Here is a 20598-nt window from a genome sequence, read left to right on the forward strand (position 1 = left end):
ACGGGTCTTCCGCGTGACGAGCGAACGCTTGAACTACTTGGCTACCTGACCGCCCCAGATATTCCTTATGATTATGGAAATGATTTTAGCAGGTTTGTATTTTTTACAGGTGTGTGTATGTATGGTAAGCGCCCAAAGAACATCAGAGGTTAAAGTATGAGCCAAGAGTAGGAGTGAGTGTTTTAAGGGCGATAAATGAAAAAGTAAGGAGAATAGAAGTGAGTCGTGTAGGAGTGAGTCGTGTAGGAGTGTGTAGTGTAGGAGTAAGTGGTGTAGGAGTTAGTGATACAGGAGTGAGTGTTGTAGGAGTGAATGGTGTTGGAGTGAGTGGTGTAGGGGTGAGTAGTGTAGGAGTGAGTGGCGTAGGAGTGAATGGTGTTGGAGTGAGTGGTGTAGGAGTGAATGGTGTTGGAGTGAGTGGTGTAGGGGTGAATGGTGTTGGAGTGAGTGGTGTAGGAGTAAGGGATTTAGGAGCGTGTGGTGTAGGAGTTTGTGGTGAAGGAGTGCGTTGTGTAGGATTGTGTGGTGTAAGAGTGAGTGATGTATGCTTGGATGAAGTAGGAGTGAATGATGTAGGAGTGAATGATGTAGGAGTGGGTGGAGTAGGGGTGAGTGGTGTAGGAGTGGGTGGTGTAGGAGTGAGTGGTGTAGGAGTGGGTGGAGTAGGGGTGAGTGGTGTAGGAGTGGGTGGTGTAGGAGTGGGTAGTGTAGGAGTGAGTGGAGTAGGAGTGAGTGGTGTAGCAGTTTGTAGCAATGGATTCCGTTGTGTAGGAGTGAGTGGGGCACTTACTGAGTAGTGTAAGAGTGATTGGTTTAGGAGTGAGTGGTGTAGGATTGGATGGTATAGGAGTGGGTGGTGTAGGTGTGTGTAGGGTAGAAGTGAGTGGTGTAGGGGTGGGCGGTGAAGGAGATGGTGGTGCAGAAGTGAGTGGTGAACGAGTTAGTAGTGTAGGAGTGAGTGGTGTAGGAGTGAGTGGTGTAGGAGTGTGTAGTGTAGGAAAAGGGTGGCGTAGGAGTGAGTGGTGTAGGAGTGAGTGGTGTAGGAGTGAGTGGTGTAGGAGTAAATGGTGTAGGAGTGAGTGGTGTAGGAGTGTGTAGTGTAGGAGTGGGTAGTGTAGGAGTGGGTGGTGTAGGTGTGTGTAGTGTAGGAGTGGGTGGTGTAGGAGTGGGTGGTGTAGGAGTGGGTGGTGTAGGAGTGTGTAGTGTAGGAGTGGGTGGTGTAGGAGTGAATGGTGTAGGAGTAAATGGTGTAGGAGTAAATGGTGTAGGAGTGAGTGGTGTAGGAGTAAATGGTGTAGGAGTGAATGGTGTAGGAGTGGGTAGTGTAGGAGTGGGTGGTGTAGGAGTAAATGGTGTAGGAGTGAGTGGTGTAGGAGTGGGTAGTGTAGGAGTGGGTAGTGTAGCAGTGGGTAGTGTAGGAGTGGGTGGTGTAGGGGTGGGTGGTGTAGGAGTGGGTGGTGTAGGGGTGGGTGGTGTAGGAGTGAGTGGTGTAGGAGTGGGTGGTGTAGGAGTGGGTAGTGTAGGAGTGAATGGTGTAGGAGTGGGTAGTGTAGGAGTGGGTGGTGTAGGAGTGGGTGGTGTAGGAGTGAGTGGTGTAGGAGTGGGTGGTGTAGGGGTGGGTGGTGTAGGAGTGGGTAGTGTAGGAGTGGGTGGTGTAGGAGTGGGTGGTGTAGGAGTGGGTGGTGTAGGAGTGGGTGGTGTAGGAGTAAATGGTGTAGGAGTGGGTGGTGTAGGAGTGGGTAGTGTAGGAGTGGGTGGTGTAGGAGTGGGTGGTGTAGGAGTAAATGGTGTAGGAGTGGGTGGTGTAGGAGCGGGTGGTGTAGGAGTGAATGGTGTAGGAGTGGGTGGTGTAGGAGTGGGTAGTGTAGGAGTGGGTGGCGTAGGAGTGAGTAGTGTAGGAGTGGGTAGTGTAGGAGTGGGTGGTGTAGGAGTGAGTAGTGTAGGAGTGGGTGGTGTAGGAGCGGGTGGTGTAGGAGTAAATGGTGTAGGAGTGGGTGGTGTAGGAGTGGGTAGTGTAGGAGTAAATGGTGTAGGAGTGAGTGGTGTAGGAGTGGGTGGTGTAGGAGTAAATGGTGTAGGAGTGGGTGGTGTAGGAGTGGGTAGTGTAGGAGTGGGTGGTGTAGGAGTGGGTGGTGTAGGAGTAAATGGTGTAGGAGTGGGTGGTGTAGGAGCGGGTGGTGTAGGAGTGGGTGGCGTAGGAGTAAATGGTGTAGGAGTGAGTGGTGTAGGAGTGGGTGGCGTAGGAGTGAGTGGTGTCGTTGAGTGTAGTGTAGGAGTGGGTGGTGCAAGAGTGAATGGTGTAGGAGTGAGTGGTGTAGGAGGGTGTGGTGTATAAGTGAATGTGTAGGAGTAAGTGGTGTAGGAGTGAATGGTGCAGAAGTGGGTTGTGTAGGAGTGAATGGTGTAGGAATGAATGGTGTAGGAGTGGGTGGTGTAGGAGTATGTAGTTTGTAGTGCAGGAGTGGGTTGTGTAGGAGTGAATGGTGTAGGAGGGGGTGGTGTAGGAGTGAGTTGTGTAGGAGGGGGTGGTGTAGGAATGAATGGTGTAGGAGTGAGTGGTGTAGGAGTGAGTGGTGTAGGAGTATGTAGTTTGTAGTGCAGGAGTGAGTGGTGTAGGATGTGGTGGAGTAGGGGTGAGTTGTGTAGGAATGGGTGGTGTAGGAGTGAGTGGTGTAGGAACGGGTGGCACAGGAGTGAGTGGTGTAGGAGTGAGTGGTGTAGGAGTATGTAGTGTGTAGTGCAGGAGTGGGTGGTGTAGGAGTATGTAGTTTGTAGTGCAGGAGTGAGTGGTGTAGGAGTGATTGATATAGGAGTGAGTGGTGTAGGAGGGTGTAGTGTGTAGTGTAGGAGTGAGCGGTGTAGGAGTGGCTGCTGTATGTGTGAGGGTGCAGGAGTGAGTGGTGTGTAGTGCAGGAGTGAGTGGTGTAGGAGTGGGTGCTGTAGGAGTGTGTAGTTTAGGAGTGAGTGATGTTGGAGTGAGTAATGTAGGATTTAGTGGTGTAGGCGTGTGTAGTGTAGGAGTGAGTGGTGTAGGAGTGAGTGGTGTAGGAGTATGTAGTGTGTAGTGCAGGAGTGGGTGGTGTAGGAGTATGTAGTTTGTAGTGCAGGAGTGAGTGGTGTGTAGTGCAGGAGTGAGTGGTGTAGGAGTGGGTGCTGTAGGTGTGTGTAGTGTAGGAGTGAATGGTGTAGGAGTTTGTAGTGTAGAAGTGAGTGATGTTGGAGTGAGTAATGTAGGATTTAGTGGTGTAGGCGTGTGTAGTGTAGGAGTGAGTGGTGTAGGAGTGAGTGATGTAGGAGTGAGTGGTGTAGGAATGATTAGTGTAGAGATGCGTAGTGTAAGAATGGGTAGTGTAGGAGTGAGTGGTGAAGGAGTGGCTGCTGTAGGTGTGAGGGTGTAGGATTGAGTGGTGTTGGAGTCAGTGGTGTAGGAATGAGTTGTTAAGGAGTGAGTATTTTAGGATTGAGTGGTTAAGGAGTGAGTAGTGTAGGAGTGAATGATGTAGGAGCGAGTGGTGTAGGAGTGAATGGTGTTGGATGTTCTGGTGTTGGATTGACTAGTGTAGGAGTGAGTGATGTAGGAGTGAGTGATGTAGGAACGAGTGATGTAGGATTTGCTGGTGTAGGAGTGAGTGGTGTTAGAGTGTGTGACTGAGTACGTGAGTTGGGCTTAACGCCGCTTTTCACAGTATTGCAGTTATATCGCGGCTTAATGTGGGAAGAAATCCCGAAGTGATGCAGATGTCAGACGTTTACCACTTCGGTACCCACCAGCACGGGTATGGTAGGGTGAGTGGTGTACCATTTAGTGGTCTGGGAGGGAGTGATGTTAGAGTGTGTAGTGTAGGAGTGGGTGGTATAGTTGTGAGTTGTGTAGGTAAGAGTTGTATAAGTTTTACTGGTGTAGGAGATGGTGATGTAGGAGTGAGTGTAGGAGTGAGTGATGTAGAAGCAATTACTGAAGGTGCTGACTGTGCAGGAGTGAGTCGTATGAGTGCATAGCTTGTAAAGGTATGGCTTTACAGGGAGCGTATTGTTTCCATTGTCAAGGCTTGGAGCGTGTCGGTTAGTGAGTGATCGAGACAGCAGCGAGTAGCGTAACTGAAATCGTGGGTGTAGAGTGGAACAGTAAATGATTTGTTGGTTTGGGAGAAGGGTTAGAGTGTACATCTCAAGTATTGAAAGATCGAGTGGTTTGGGGGCGAACCATTGGCAACCAGAAGTTCGAAAATCGAATGACGAAATGTTTCGTTATTCTTTTTTATTCTGTTTTAATAACGAGTTTCCTCTTTCAAATATCACTGCTGAACAATCACTTGCCTTTGCAGAGGCGTAAAGGCAGTAGAAGCTCAGTAGTAGAAGAGCACAGTAGTGTTGGAGTGAGAAATGAGGAAGAGAAGAGCGCAGTAGTGTTGTTGTGAGAAGTAAGGAGGAGAAGAGCGCAGTAGTGTTGGTGTGAGGAGTAAGGAGGAGAAGAGCACAGAAGTGTTGGAGTGAGGAGTAAGGGGAAGAGCGCAGTAGTGTTGGAGTGAGGAGTAAGGGGAAGAAGAGCGCAGTAGTGTTGGAGTGAGAAGTAAGGAGGAGAAGAGCACAGTAGTGTTGGTGTGAGGAGTAAGGAGGAGAAGAGCACAGTAGTGTTGGAGTGAGGAGTAAGGGGAAGTAGAGCGCAGAAGTGTTGGAGTGAGAAGTAAGGAAGAGAAGAGCACAGTAGTGTTGGAGTGAGGAGTAAGGGGAAGAGCGAAGTAGTGTTGGAGTGAGGAATAAGGGGAAGAGCGCAGTAGTGTTGGAGTGAGGAGTAAGGAGGAGAAGAGCACAGTAGTGTTGGAGTGAGGAGTAAGGAGGAGAAGAGCGCAGTAGTGTTGGTGTGAGGAGTAAGGAGAAGAGCACAGTAGTGTTGGAGTGAGGAGTAAGGAGGAGAAGAGCGCAGTAGTGTTGGAGTGAGGAGTAAGGGGAAGAGCGCAGTAGTGTTGGAGTGAGGAGTAAGGAGGAGAAGGCACAGTAGTGTTGGAGTGAGGAGTAAGGAGGAGAAGAGCGCAGTAGTGTTGGTGTGAGGAGTAAGGAGGCGAAGAGCGCAGTAGTGTTGGAGTGAGGAGTAAGGAGGAGAAGAGCACAGAAGTGTTGGAGTGAGAAGTAAAGGGAAGAGCGCAGTAGTGTTGGAGTGAGGAGTAAGGGGAAGAAGAGCGCAGTAGTGTTGGAGTGAGAAGTAAGGAGGGGAAGAGCGCAGTAGTGTTGGTGTGAGAAGTAAGGAGGAGAAGAGCGCAGTAGTGTTGGAGTGAGGAGTAAGGAGGAGAAGAGCGCAGTAGTGTTGGAGTGTGAAGTAAGGAAGAGAAGAGCGCAGTAGTGTTGGAGTGAGGAGTAAGGAGGAGAAGAGCGCAGTAGTGTTGGAGTGAGGAGTAAGGGGAAGAGCGCAGTAGTGTTGGAGTGAGAAGTAAGGAGGAGAAGAACGCAGTAGTGTTGGAGTGAGAAGTAAGGAAGAGAAGAGCGCAGTAGTGTTGGAGTGAGGAGTAAGGGGAAGAGCGCAGTAGTGTTGGAGTGAGAAGTAAGGAGGAGAAGAACGCAGTAGTGTTGGAATGAGAAGTAAGGAAGAGAAGAGCGCAATATGGTTTAAGTGAGAAGTCAGGAAGAGAAGAGTACAGTAGTGTTGGTGTGAGGAGTAAGGAGGAGAAGAGCGCAGTAGTGTTGGAGTGAGAAGTAAGGAAGAGAAGAGCGCAGTAGTGTTGGAGTGAGAAGTAAGGAAGAGAAGAGCGCACTAGTGTTGGAGTGAGGAGTAAGGGGAAGAGCGCAGTAGTGTTGGAGTGAGGAGTAAGGGTAAGAGCGCAGTAGTGTTGGAGTGAGGAGTAAGGAAGAGAAGAGCGCAGTAGTGTTGGAGTGAGGAGTAAGGAAGAAAAGAGCGCAGTAGTGTTGGAGTGAGGAGTAAGGAAGAGAAGATCGCAGTAGTGTGATGCTCATGGGAGAGAATAACATAAGAGAGTTTGAGGAAGGAGCAAGTGAATGGTGAGCACATAAGCTTTGAAGTTGGGAGTTTCTGCCTACAGAAAAAACACACGAGAGTAAAGAGGAGAAGAATGAGGAGTGAGGAGACTATGGGAGTGGATTACACGAGGGTGGTAATACCACTGGGATATAGTCTACACCTGTCAATCGGATGACCCCTGCTGGCCCTGTTGTAGTTGTGTTATTTCCGCCCCAGGTCTAATGAGAACATTCTTATCCCGATAGCTCCTATGTTTGGATGCAAGATCGACCTGTGCGTGTACGAATACCAGTTGTGTCGTAACACTTGAGCTATAGGACTCATCATGTGGGGGAACCTATTCGTGATGCTTTGTAGATTGTTTTTGTAAGGCCCCGAGTTTCAAGAATCATCCCCCTCCCCCCGAATGTTGATGCGCATAGCGGCTCTGCAGGGGGTAGCAATGGGGAGGCGAGCGGGACTGTTTACGCAACACTGCAACACCTATTACCCCAACCACTGAGTCACGGAGAGTTCTCAGAATAGGTCCTCGGTAAAAACAACTGCATATCATATCCGCAAGGCTTGTATACACACGAGAATGATCAGGAACGGGGCAACAAGTCTCAATCATCTCGACACTCACACTTAAAATGATTTGAACACTGACATGTGCGATGCCGAGTACACAGACATTGACAGTAATGAAACCAACAGTTATGTCTTTGATCTCAATTTTCTGCGATTTCCATTTTGCCCTGACAATCATTTTGGCATTCATCTGAGCTCTGTATACTCTAATATGTGGATAATGTCGGTACGACGGAACCAAACTTCAACAAAACAATTACTGAATGATATAGTATCATAAATATTGATATTCATCATAAAGTCATATTTATTACGTGTACATCGAAATCACATTTTACAGGCATTTGAATATTCACTGGACAAATATTGATAACAGATACGAGTCTATTTGATGGCGTCAATCCAAAGCGAAACTTCTACAAAACACGTCTCCGGGCATTGTCCCATAATCAACTCGCATTTACATTTACAACTTTTTCCTAATTAAAACTTGTAGTGTGCTCTGGGTTCCTAGCTGGCACGCTAGGCCAGATTCACTCGAGGTGGCCGAGTATTGTCAAGCCTACCAGCGCCACTCAAACAAATATTGACTAAATGTGCATCTCCAATTGCTCCGCAAAAATCAAACTAGCATTAATAACCACTACATAACCGTGTGACTTTGAATCAAGCATTGTTTGTGCTTCCATAATAGTTTAATAATGCAGAGTGGCTCAGCTTGCAATAGGACGAAACAGTGAGTCAATAGTGGCACTGGGAACTGCCGGAGCGTGGCGGCACTGGAAATTGAATCCTTGAGGCTGGCTCCAGACTCACAACTGGAGGCCGGCTCCAGACGCGCTACAGTCGACCGGCTCCAAACATGGCAATAACGACCTGCTCTGTACACAGTACTAATGACCGGTTAGCGACGTGTTGGCAGTGGTCGTCGCCATCACATCATCCCTCATTTTGGGGGGACGGCTCCAAACTTGTAAGGATTCGATGGCTCCATACTTGTAAGGATCACGACGGCACAGAACTTTATAACTGAAAACCGACTCCGGACACGGTAGAAATTGTAGTCTAGGTTGTAATGGTCAGCATCAAACAAGGTAGGAGGTGGTGACCTGGGTGCCGTTGTACAAAACAACCCTAGCGCTACATAAGTCTATGTTAAGGTATGGGAGTTACGATCACCTTAGCGCTAAGATCGCTTTGTACAACGGCACCCTGGTCGTAAATGCTGGTTAAGTTTCACAGCCATCAACTTTTCGCCAACACCTGGTGTCTTTACTGTTTAATGGTGATTCATAAACATATGCTTATGCTATGGTTGGAATCGTTCAATGGACTCTGCTTTGAGCAGAAATGTGAGTTTGGTCGCTTTTGTTTAAATGAAAAACACGGTACAGGTAGCAGCACGAAACACCAGGTACTAGATGCCGGATCCAGGAGTTAAATTTGAGACTGGCTCCATGCTTGGGAGTGGGAGCTGGTTCCATATAAAGTATTCACGACCAGCTCTATGCCCCGTTAAAGCTACCGTCTTCGCAGGAGAGTCGGTTTCCTGTGTCAATGTGACAAGGCCCACGATGAGGTATAGCTGATGCAGTCCTCCACCAGGTAAAAAGGTCGATAGTTTTACTGCAGCTATGGTGCATACTCCTGGCCCCAAATACATCACCACTGAGAAGCAACCATATGATTCACTGGCAGGCTTGGCTCCCATGGGGGAGGGTATGAGCAAGCGTGAGCGTGCGTCGAACCCACTACAGCACTTGTCGGGTGTATCCACAGACCATGGAGACATCCAGAGGACACAAGGCAGGGCAGGGAGCCTGGGGGAAATCTACAACATAATGCCAGCAACCCACACAATAGCCAATATAGCACTGTACACGTAACGAGTAGATCGTGAAAAGATTACATAATTACATCTAGAAATACAGGCATGTGTTTATTTGCACACCTTCGCGGAGAGAGTAGTGTGACGGACAATCAGAAGGGAGGGAAAGGGAGGGGAAGGGAGACAGGAGGGGAAGGTAGACAGGAGGGGAGAGGGACGGGTGTGGTGTTGAAAGGGGGGGGGGTGGTGCAGGTGTGTTTCAGTCGAAACGTGTTCTTTCTTTCAAAAATAAATTGCCTTTCCAACCAAACAAAGTACCTGAAGTACATGTTTGATTATGGCTAAAAATGAAAAATAGGAAATGCTAATTCGATGGTGTTATTTGATACTGTTTCATGGTTGCGTTTTGGAACTCAAGTTAGTTGAGTATCGGTGACTGTTTTCAGCCAAGTAACTTGTTGATAAAATTTGTAATTTTATAATTCAATTTCCAAGTGTATATTTTCCCCTGCCCGGTAGACCCAGCTATAATCATACTGCCATACTTCTGGATCCCATACTGTTTCACATCTTCTTAGCTTATTTATAATGAGCACTTTATGAATGACCTCAAATATGATGCTGTCCATACAGATAAGCATGTAGATTGCTATGCTCTACCCCGTAGCCATAATTCTCTTACATGTATGAATTATCACAACATTATCAACATTTTTAACACGAAAGAAATATTTATGATCTCTGGTCCCAGTGGAAGCCATAATGTACTTTGTAGATCGTGTTTCATCTGACTGGAATATATCTTTACAGCTTGCGGATAACTCCACACTGTGTCCACGTCTTAAGTGTATACATTATCGTACTGTGTCTCAAATTAACTCGTGTGAGTTGTACCTATCATCTTTTTGCAAGTAATATGTGGAGGTAAATACTTTAAATCTGTTATCTGGAATATTAGAGACCCAGGTTATATATTAAGTATTTTCTTACAGAAGTTACAATGTGTACCTACCTGGTACAAGTTCAATAAGGAATAGCACTGGCCATTATTTCGTTCATGATGAGTTAAGTTTGAAAATGTTCTCCTCATGTCTACCATAAAACGTTTTGAAAGTTTTACTGAGGTCTTGAATGTTGTAGCCCTCATCAAACAACTGTTGAGCAAGAGTCGCAATACGCTGTTTGAAATCTGTCGTAGAAAGAACATGTATTCAAAAGTTGAGAAAGGTAGACACCAAAGGCTGAACTGCTGAAATATTGCTCGACATGAAGGGAAAGTTGACTTTTGGAACGTTGAAGTCATCACCATTATCATACAGTCTTGTGGATATCCTTTTGTCCCACATAATCTTTATGCAGAGATCTAAAATATGAAACAGATGAGTCACTTTGACCGGTCTCTTTAATTTATAGCTCTGGCCCATTTGCACAAGGCCACCTTAGCGTTAAGATTACCTTAAGCCGATGTTAAAGTATGGGAGTTACGATCATCTCAGCGCTAAGATCGTTTTGTGCAAGTGGACCCTGGACGGGTATTCGCTGTTAACCATTATTGAGGGATAATGATACTTGAAGCTTAAGTTATTTTCCTTGTTTTGATTTTGCCAATCCGAGCGGAAATTCTGATTCATATGCATAAAGGAACAGATCAGCAATAATGTTGAAAAATCAAATGTTTTGACATGATTGAACTTGATTCTTTTCCGGGATTGCTAAATATTCCAGCAAATCATTTGTGGTTTTAAGAATCCACATTGTATTAATTCCACTTGTCTCAAATACTTTCTTGATTGTATTAATTTTTGCAACAGGGATTTGGTGGTACACGTGCTGAACCCAGCAGTATATCTCTCTTTGTACGGATTTGTATGTCCTATCCAGTCTTAACGAAGAATGAACATGTCTTCAGGTACTAGAGTCAAGTCAAAAGTGATAGTGCTGATGCATGGTTCTGGAAGATGTTTTCTGGCCTCATATGTGGCATTATGTAAAATGCCCCTTATACCAAGTTGAACAATTGACTTGCCTTTGCGTGTGTTTGTGACAGGTGCCACTGTTTGGTGCAGGATACTCTCACCTTTCCTTTCCAAGTCGTCTAAGGCGCCGCGATTCGCTGTACATGTGCAGAAACGCCAGAAACCTATGATTGTGGGTTCGAATCCCGGTTCGCCCCGATTATGTTTCTAGGTTTGACAGCACCATATCCGTGCTCGTGGGTTTTACCGAAGTGGTACACGTCTGACACCTGCATCACTTCGGGCTTTCCTCCAACATTAAGCTGACACGCCGTGATATAACTGGAATACTGTTAAAAGCGACGTAAAACCCAACTCACTCACTCACTATAGTCGGAATGAGTAGATTCTTCTTTCCACAGATATGTCATATGATTATGGAAAGCATGGCTTTTGTCGTTTTTATTGTCTCTATCCGCTTACATGTTACGATGTTCACCTACACATGTGTTACACTGTCAGCTTTCAGGAAGTCTACATAGATACCTTAAGGTGTCTACCTATATATGGTTTGGGACCCGTGAAGATCCGGGGTAGAATAGGTCTTCAGCAACCCATGCTTGCAGTAAAAGGCGGCTATGCTTGTACGAGGCGACTAACGGGATCGGGTGGTCAGGTTCGCGGACTTGGTTGATGCATGTCATCGTATCCTAGTTGCTCATATCGATGCTCATGACGTCAGTCACTGGATTGTCTGGTCCAGACACGATTATTTATAGACAGCCGTCATATAGCTGTAATATTGATGAGTGCGGCGTTACAAAACAAACAAACAAACAAACAGATGGTTTGGCGTATACCTACATACGTTAAGGTGTCTACCTGTTTACGATACGGTGTCTGACACTATTAGTCTACATGTTCCGTATAGTACCTGTAGTACCTACACATGAGCAGTCTACCCTCAAAGCATACGGCGTCTACTTACACATGTTAAGGTGTCTCCCATACATCACGGCCTGTACGTACAGTCGTTACAAATATTAAGGTATATGCCTACATTGAATAATGTATCTGGCTGAATGTGTTACGATATATACTCAGTCTTACATATTATACGTACAAAGAGGTGCCACTGTTCTGAACTGCCAGATTCCTCGACTGTTTTTTTTAAATAAGCTAACATGCATAGATGTCCGGCCTCGCTTCCGTCTTAGGTCCATGCTGGAGTGAGTATACACGTTACAAACGTCGTATCGCTAAGATCTCTTTCTGGAAGGAGGTCTTGGTTTGAAGTGTGATCTTATGTATGTTTATATGCACATACACTGATCATTAGGTATGCTGTCTCAGATGTCTGACGACTTCAAGCCTCGACAACCACGTTGTATTACCATCTGGTGACAATTCACAACAAAACTCAACACAGATGTATAAAACGAGCATTTATATACAAAACATTGTGATGCATTCACAGTGATATCTTATGTTTAACCCGATGTATGTCCGTGACCTCCCTGTGTGTTACAGTGGCCACATGGATGGCGTCCGCGGCCAGTGCAGTGTTCTGTTTGATTTACAGGAACATGTCACGTAGTCTTTGCAGGGACGCGCTGCGAGTTAGTGGTCTCTGACGCACCAATACAGCGTCGAAATACTATAACTAATACAACTGTTAACATAGGATAGATTTCGTTGAGGTCAAACATCCCCTTCCAAGTCCCATCATTACCCATCATTATCCATCATTACTCATCATCAACAATTTTTACCCACCCACCCCACCAACCCCACACACTCTACCGACAACCAGGTATGCGTCAGGTTTGACGTGAAGTGGAAGCACGCATCATTTGCCCTTGGATGAGGGATGCGTGAATCTCCCACCTTAACTCCATCCACCTCGTATCTTTAGCTGTATCTGAACAAAGTGTTTTGTTATCGTTTGGGAAGTGTGTAAGCTAATATTGTCTACGTTTGGCTGTTCCTTAGGTCATAGTGATTGGCAGCTAGATATAATAGTATGAAAGGACAACAGTTAGTCTATAGTGAAGCTACTCAAGCTGCAACAGTGGGACCACTTCAGCTGACATATATATTGCTATGGAATACGGAACTGTACATTTTCCACACTCTGTATAAAGCTGGAGCACATCCTACGTACATGTCAACCATTGTAGTGAACAGATTAACTGGCATCAACTGACGTCGTGAGTAGATTATATAAAGCAGATCAGGATATAGCAGCAGTACTACCCAGTAGACGCATGTGTAGCAAGTCACGCCCAGACAGCGGTACTCACCAGTAGGATACGGAGCAAGTAATGCCTAGACAGCGATACTGACCAGTAGACGGACATGGGGCCTAGATAGCTGTCCAACCCAGTAGGACATGGAGCAAGTCGGACCCTGGACAGCGGTCCAACCCAGTAGGACATGGAGCAAGTCACCCCTGGACAGTGGTCCAACCAGTAGGACATAGAGCATGTCACGCCCAGACAGCGGTCCAACCCAGTAGGACATGGAGCAAGTCACCCCTGGACAGTGGTCCAACCAGTAGGACATAGAGCATGTCACGCCCAGACAGCGGTCCAACCAAGTAGGACATGGAGCAAGTCGGACCCTGGACAGCCGTCCAACCCAGTAGGACATGGAGCAAGTCACCCCTAGACAGCTGTCCAACCCAGTAGGACATGGAGCAAGTCACGCCTAGACAGCGGTCCAACCAGTAGGACATGGAGCAAGTCACGCCTAGACAGCGGTCCAACCAGTAGGACATGGAGCAAGTCACGCCTAGACAGCGGTCCAACCAGTAGGACATGGAGCAAGTCAAGCCTAGACAGCGGTCCAACCAGTAGGACATGGAGCAAGTCACGCTTAGACAGCGGTCCAACCAGTAGGACATGGAGCAAGTCACGCTTAGACAGCGGTCCAACCCAGTAGGACGTGGAGCAGGTCACGCCTAGACAGCGGTCCAACCCAGTAGGACATGGCGCAAGTCTCGCCTAGACACTTCTACCCAGTAGACGGACAGGCCAAGCCCACAGTATTCTCAATACTGTCCATTATGTTAAGACGTGATGGTGGCTTGCTTGCATGTCAACGCAAGGAGATACAACTGTTACAATGGGTAGCACGGCATAACGGGAGGGGGGGGGGGAGGGAGAGAGAGAGAATGGGCACAGTTGACGCACTATTTCCCTTTACACCTTATTCGGATTAGTTGGATGTGTATTTCTGAACATTTTGCAGCGGAAACTATCTTATCCGTCAAAACATATATTTTACATATACTTTTGAACAAGAACAATGAAGTTAAAGAACATGTAATAGAGATAGTCAATGTGCCACGTCTCTGTTTGGGAGAGACAGGGAGCAATCAGTCAGTGTTATGTTTAAAGTCAATATGTGATAGTTCCATGTTTCCCTAAAGGTATCACAGCTAACGTTGGCCAGACATTCTATAGCAAAACAGCTTGTGAGTGTGCCAGCAGCGAAGTACAAAAATAAATTGAATACTGTATTTCTACAGTAAATCTTATCCCTACATCAAACAGATACATCAGCGAATACATGTATCTACAGCTACGAACTGGCCTACTGCGCAGAGCGCACGTCTAGTGATAAGAGACGGCGGAAAGACTGCCCACAATCTTGGACATTGCTAAACAAGGGACACTGGTCAAGGGACACTGATTGAAAGATAAACAGTAATCATTCGATGTGCATTGAGAAGGGTAGATTATCTGAGGCATACATTATCAGTTTGTATAGTTAAATAATTCTCATTTAAAATGAGTTTTACTAGTCCTAAGGAACGGGTAGTGATTTAAATGTTTTGTCACCATGATAACAGTCGCTGACATGACAGCCATGATAGTCATGCATACCTGTGGGATGAACGGTAAATTCAGGTCTCCTTCCTATTCCCCATACAGCGCTAGTCTAGCGCAACCACTAGACGTCTAGGTAAAACAGACGGCAAGACAAACAGGCGAGTACTCACAACACAATTTCAACAGTAAACAACGTGGAACAGGTCAAAGTTCACGTGATGTTGCAATGTGCAGCTCTAGATCAGAAACGTTACTCAGCAGTGAGGCGGTCGATGACGTTCATGCAGACCTGACAGCGTAGATGGTTATGATGAGGATGCTGATGACGATGGGCTGTGATCATATATGATGCGCAAACAACACGCGCTGTCCGACAGCGAGTATCTTCAGCACACCGCTGTTCCTTCAAACATTTAAAAATTGTATAGAATCAACGTGACTGTATTTTGGGGACAAGTCTTTCAGCAAATAACTAGTTTCTTTCCGGCAATAACCTTGCCGTCTTTCCGGTTTAATACACGTATTGTACTGCTCCATCGAAACACAAAACGTTGTATCCGTGTTGCTGTTTCATCGGGCACACTATATGTTTATGTAAATCTTAAACCTTCAAACTATTGGAAGTAATCCATGTGACAATCACAATCTTTTGTTACCAAATAAAGGCTTCAGTGTGAATAGCAACCCAATGAAGCGTCATCATGAGATTGGTTTTTTTGGGTTTTTTGTGTGTGTGCGCTCGTGCGTGCGTGCATGCATGTGTATCTTTTTCAGGTGTGTGTGTTTTCGATTGAATGTGTGTCCGTGCTTGTGTGACAGTGTGACGGCGTTTGTGTGAGTTTCAGGTTGTGAGAGATAGACTTTGGTGTGTCAGTGGGTATTATTTGTCCACCCTGTTGACATGGCTGAGCGTGATGATGGGGAGAAGGACGCACATGGATACAACTATTGTAGTTAGGTAGATTATGAAAAATATTCTGTCGAAGACCAGCCCCACTGCCTTCCATTCCTTGCCTATTTTGTCCTTGCGGTCTTTGTCAGCGAGCCGATCCCGGTAGCTGCGCAGGAACTCCATCACTTCAGACAGGTGATAGTCTATTAGGGACAGTTGTTGCACTGACTCGTCGTCATTCGAGCACTGTCGTGAATGTAAGAGTAAGTCAGTGGGGACGCTAGGCTCCTTCGAGCCCCAGTTTGTGCTGTCACCGTTCACACCCACAAACGGATGAGTGTCCGCCGACTGGAAGCGCCGGGCTTTGGCCGCGTCCAAATACGGCTGCACTAAATTGTCCATGCATAGAATTCTCCCGAAGAAACTAAAGATAACCTGCAAAGAGAAAAATAGCAGCGGAATTAGATATGTTGCAGGTTCAATTCTGAACTTCACATTATCGCATTACAGTAGGATAAATGATTTTAATTGTGAAATCAATAAGTACTTGGACAGAGTAATGTCTCAATAACACAGTAACTTCCCCAATATAAAACGTCAACGTCTGAGAATAATCAGTCTCGAATATCTGCTGAAACAGATTCCGTTGGGCATAAAAGGTACAATAGCGGTGAGAAGTATATAAATGGATTACTGAAAATAGGTGATGACACCAGGTGTTCGCTAGAAGGGTAAGCATGTCCTGCCCTACAAGGTGGAACCAGCCACCCGCACATTTCACAGACAAAAACAAACCATGCAAGGATTTTCTGGTAGTAATCAAAGTTCACTGATTGAAAATTACTATGATTGTATACATTTATACGTGAATCGAGTTTGATTGGCACTGATAATGCTTGTTCTATCTACGGCGACTGTTTATATGAACAGAAATGCTATCTATGTACAATTTATAGGATACATGAATATCGTGTAACTTATCTGGTTGTCTTTGTGACAGAGATCCGAAGAATTATCGACTAGATACTGACTTGAGGCCACAAAGCGGACCACTCTATTTAGTTGCATTCCCGGGGACTAATCTTAGAGTATGTGGTTGTATACTTGTGTACAACTATCTTTCTGTACACTAGTGGACACATTTATCTGGTTGCATACCAAACTGCATATCTATCTGATTACATACAAGAGGACATATTTATCTGGTTTAAAGCTAGAGGACATATTTATCAGCAATTACAAAAGACATTCTATAGATATGCATGCAGCACATTAAATGTATGAAATACCTAGGAATATACAGAAATATCCAGGAATTTACAGAAATACCAAGGAATATGCTAACATACGCAGGAACATGCAAAAATGCCAAGCAGTATACAGACATATAAGGAATATATAGAAATATGCAGGAATATAAGGAAATAGACAGGAATATACAGAAATAATGACGAATATACAGAAATACTCAGGGATATACAGAAATAACCAGGAATATACAGCAATAACCAGGAGTAAACAAAAATACCCAAGACAGCACAGACATATCTATGAATATTCAGGAATACTCAGGAATATACAGGAATAACCAGAAGTACACAGAAATACCCAGGAATATACGGAAATGTCTATGAATATACAGAAATACTCAGGAATATACAGGAATAACCAGAAATACCCAGGAATATACAGAAATACTCAGGAACAAACAGAAATACCAAAGAATATACAAATATATATATACGAATATACAGAAATAACCAGGAACGAACAAAAATACCAAGGAATATACAGAAATACTGAAGAATATACAGAAATAACCAAGAATAAACAGAAATATACAGAAATTCACAGGAATATACAGACATATATCCTTGAATATACAACAATAAACAGAAATATACAGAAATATCTACATGTATGAATATACAGAAATAACCAAGAATAAACTGAAATACACAGGAATATACAAAAAAATCTATGAATATACAGACATATCCAAGAATATACAGAAATAACCAGGAAATACAACAATAACCAGGAATGTACACAAGTACCTAGGAATTAATATAAATCGATCAATCACACCCAGGAATATACACCGATTACTTACCGTTCTAAGAATGTCAGGCACCTGCCTGCGAGGACCGTAGAACGCCATGTTGACCACGAAGGCGTTAAGGAACGATGATAGAGTGATGAGGATCATGTTTAGACAGTAGTAAGTACCTGTGTACAAATAAAATTAACAGTTATTATACATAAAAGGACAATTAAACACATGTTTACATTTTCCATCAAGTAATGGCGGAGCTTTCAACCCAGCTTGCAAACGAAGGGAAGGTATGTAGTACTGATAAATTCAAGATGGACTAACGTGTGGTCAGAACAGACGTTGTGGTACACAGACAACCCACACAGATATATCAGGGTATATACCCGTGTATATCAGGCATAGCGAGGATCAGACACATCGCATGCTGTGTACATGAGGTGAGCTACATGTAGGTGTAGTCCGTTTAACTAGGATGGCTGTGTTGTCAATGGAATTAGTTGATTTGGTGATCAGGTGAGCTACAAAGCAGCGTCAATCCAGTAAGGCCGATGGTTTTGTGGTCTTTGGAATTAGTTGATCTGTTGATCAGGTGAGCTACAAAGCAGCGTCAATCTGGTAAGGGTGATGGCTCTGTGGTCTTTTGAATTAGTTGATCTGTTGCTCAGGTGAGCTTCAAAGCAGCGTCAATCTGATAAGGACGAGCTACGGAAATGGCGTCTGTGGTCTGGACTAAGTACATACTTATGGCGGGTCTGAGATCTACTTCAGTGACATGGTGGCAGGTGCCAAATCCAGCAGAACTAGTGGGTTCGTTTTCCATAAATTTCCAACGCGAATCGTTTAGCCTTCTTCAGCAATATATATGCCAATGGAACGATATTTTCAATGAAAGACGTATCTGACATTGCTCCTCTTTATTACTAAAGGGATGATTGTAATACTGCCGACACCGCGATAATGTTCCACGTTGTGTCATAGAGGACAACCTAATATTCCTCTTGGGGGGTAATCGGTGTCCACACATAGCGCGCAACGACAAACAATGACACATTATCCTATTACACTGAATTTGACCTGAAGAAAAATAGAAGCAAGGCAGTGAAGCTCACCTTTCTAAGACGTAAATATTCGACAGGTGTGAAAACAAAACACCCCTTCTATGTTCAAATTAATGTCGAAGAGTCCAATCTGTTATTTATAGTTCCAGAGATGTTAGGAAGAATATAACTTACAGCAAAAAGGTTCATGGATGACATAATCCTTTACCACAGAAAAGAAATCATCGGCCTTGTTTCTTTGGTTTAACGTTTCATACAGGTTATCCATGTCTTGATGTAGAACCCGACTAGAATATTACTCTTGTTAGTATCCCACACTTCAGAAACAAAGACAGTGTAACAAAAAAGACAGAAAAACAGACAGTGAGTTGAAGAAACCTGTAAGTTCAGAATTCTCAGATTAAAAAGATGTCTGCGTATTAAATGGCCATGTTATCACGCGTCTGTGTATCTGTAGGGTGTACATTACGAGCACGTAACCATGTTGTGAAAAAAAACATGTAATGAAAATTTTAATGATGATTTTAAAGTTTGTACATATCTTTCGTCATTCGTCATGAGAACATGTTATCAGATGTGCGTGCATCTGAAGGCATGTGCATTAGGATTATGTAACACTTAGGATGGATGTGTGTCTGTGTAATAAGACCATGTTGTATGATGGATGTGTGTCTGTGTATGAAGCTCATGCTATAAGATGAGATTTGTGTCTGTGTATCAGGACAATCTTATAAGATGGATGCGTGTCTGTGCATTAAGACCCTGTTATAAGATAGATGTATGGTGTCCATTTAGTCCATGTTATACGATGGATGTATGCATGACCATTTAGTCCATGTTTTAAGATGGATGTGTGTCTGTATAATAAGTCCATGTTTTAAGATGTACTGTCCGTGCATTAACACCATGTTATACGATCGATGTATGTCCTTGAGTTGAGACAGAGTTTTCATATGTAGCGATATTACATGTATGATTCCACTTTCTATCATAAATATTTTTAACAAAGCAGCAAAATAATTCAACAATTCCCGAATGGATGTTGTGTGTGTGCGTGTGTGTGTGTGTGTGTGTGTGTGTGTGTGTGTGTGCGTGCGTGCGTGCGTACGTGCGTGCGTGCGTGCGTGTGTGTGTGTGTGCGTGTGCGTGTGTATACTAGTCCTGACTAATGCCGGTTTTATAGTGTTAGCGCACTGAGATATTATGCCACATGGATACCCGAATCAGAAACAGTATGCTGACTCCGAGCCGACCAGTCCTTTGTTTTAGCCCCTTAATTTATAGCGCCAGGCAGGGCAACAACAATACGTATAAATATCCCTCATTTGAACCTGTGGTCAACTTGTAATTGCCTTAGAAACACTCAATTGAACATAACTAACTATATGAACCATAAAAGGCACCAGTTTGGCACTATGCTTCACAAAGAAATGAGTTATGCGTTATGCTCCAGAAAGTATCCCTACCCTCGTCTGAAGTCTTACTTTTCGCCTGAGAAACATGAACATTCAAAACCCCAAAACATAAACAGGTTCCAGTTCAATGCAGTCCTGGAGTATTGCATAAGAACTTTTAACTGGTATATATACGTATATAACTGGTATATACATACAAACATATATATATGCAGTACAGTACAAACGTACGAACACTATATATATATTTATTGTTGGTCTGAATACACTATTGACGTACAAATAAAATTACTTATAAATGTTTTTAATCAAACCTTGTAATTAGATTTCAGATATATCCAACGCCGCTGAACAGGGTATGATTTGAACGGTTTGAACAGCTAATATTGATAACCACGTTGTAATGTCCGCAGTGACATGCAGCTAATGATGTTTCACTCAAGCTTAGATTTGCTATTGAACCTGTAATGAACTCTTATTATACCTTGCAATTCAGCCGCAATTATGTTCTGATTATCTGAAAATATTATCTGGTTTCTGTAGCTCACCTGAATATTTGTTTTATTTTTACACCGTAATAGATTCAGAGATTGAAATACCGGTTATATAATCGTAATAAAAACGATTAACTTCGACACAAAGAAAACTCAGTGATACAGGACTAAATGCCTGAATATTGCCCTATATGACATTTTCCAATATTGATTCCGCAACTGCCATGTTAAAATCAGACCTGAATCCCAGCACTTTCCCGGAAACTATTGATGGGATCATGTGCACGTTTTTCAGTGTTGTTAGTGCAGCAGCATAAGATATATAGGATCATAGAAAATTCAATACATACTTCCGACAGAAAATAAGGGTACCAATGCTTTGAATGTATCTATCGTTGAGGTGTACACTTACAATATCGTGGAGTTGCATCTGAACGCAGAATCTAATCTAAATGAATTTTCACATCATGCATGACCAGCACGTGATGCACGTGAACACAGAAGCCAACATGTGTGCGCCAAT

General features: G+C 44.2%; 2 protein-coding genes across 3 annotated transcripts in view; both read right to left on the bottom strand.

The window, feature by feature from the left end:
• Positions 1-940: 940 nt before the first annotated feature.
• LOC139467799 (mucin-3A-like) lies at positions 941-13229 on the bottom strand. The gene is made up of 2 exons (XM_071249306.1): positions 12860-13229; positions 941-2871 (listed from the first exon to the last, which is right to left on the bottom strand). The coding sequence occupies exons 1-2, from the start codon at positions 13227-13229 to the stop codon at positions 941-943; spliced, it is 2301 nt and encodes a 766-aa protein (XP_071105407.1).
• LOC139468510 (neuronal acetylcholine receptor subunit alpha-2-like) overlaps positions 11753-20598 on the bottom strand; it is a 100223-nt gene continuing 91377 nt past the window's right edge. For both annotated transcript variants that reach the window (XM_071250505.1, XM_071250504.1), the window contains exons 7-8: positions 17166-17281; positions 11753-15487 (exon numbers count right to left, since the gene is read on the bottom strand). In XM_071250505.1, the coding sequence (XP_071106606.1) occupies positions 15041-15487; positions 17166-17281 (563 nt within the window). In that variant the 3' untranslated portion in view covers positions 11753-15040. The remainder of the gene's footprint in view (positions 15488-17165; positions 17282-20598) is intronic.

The sequence above is a fragment of the Haliotis cracherodii genome, unplaced genomic scaffold (assembly GCF_022045235.1).
Source record: "Haliotis cracherodii isolate W230 unplaced genomic scaffold, xgHalCrac1.p SCAF_2, whole genome shotgun sequence".
NCBI lineage: Eukaryota > Metazoa > Mollusca > Gastropoda > Lepetellida > Haliotidae > Haliotis > Haliotis cracherodii.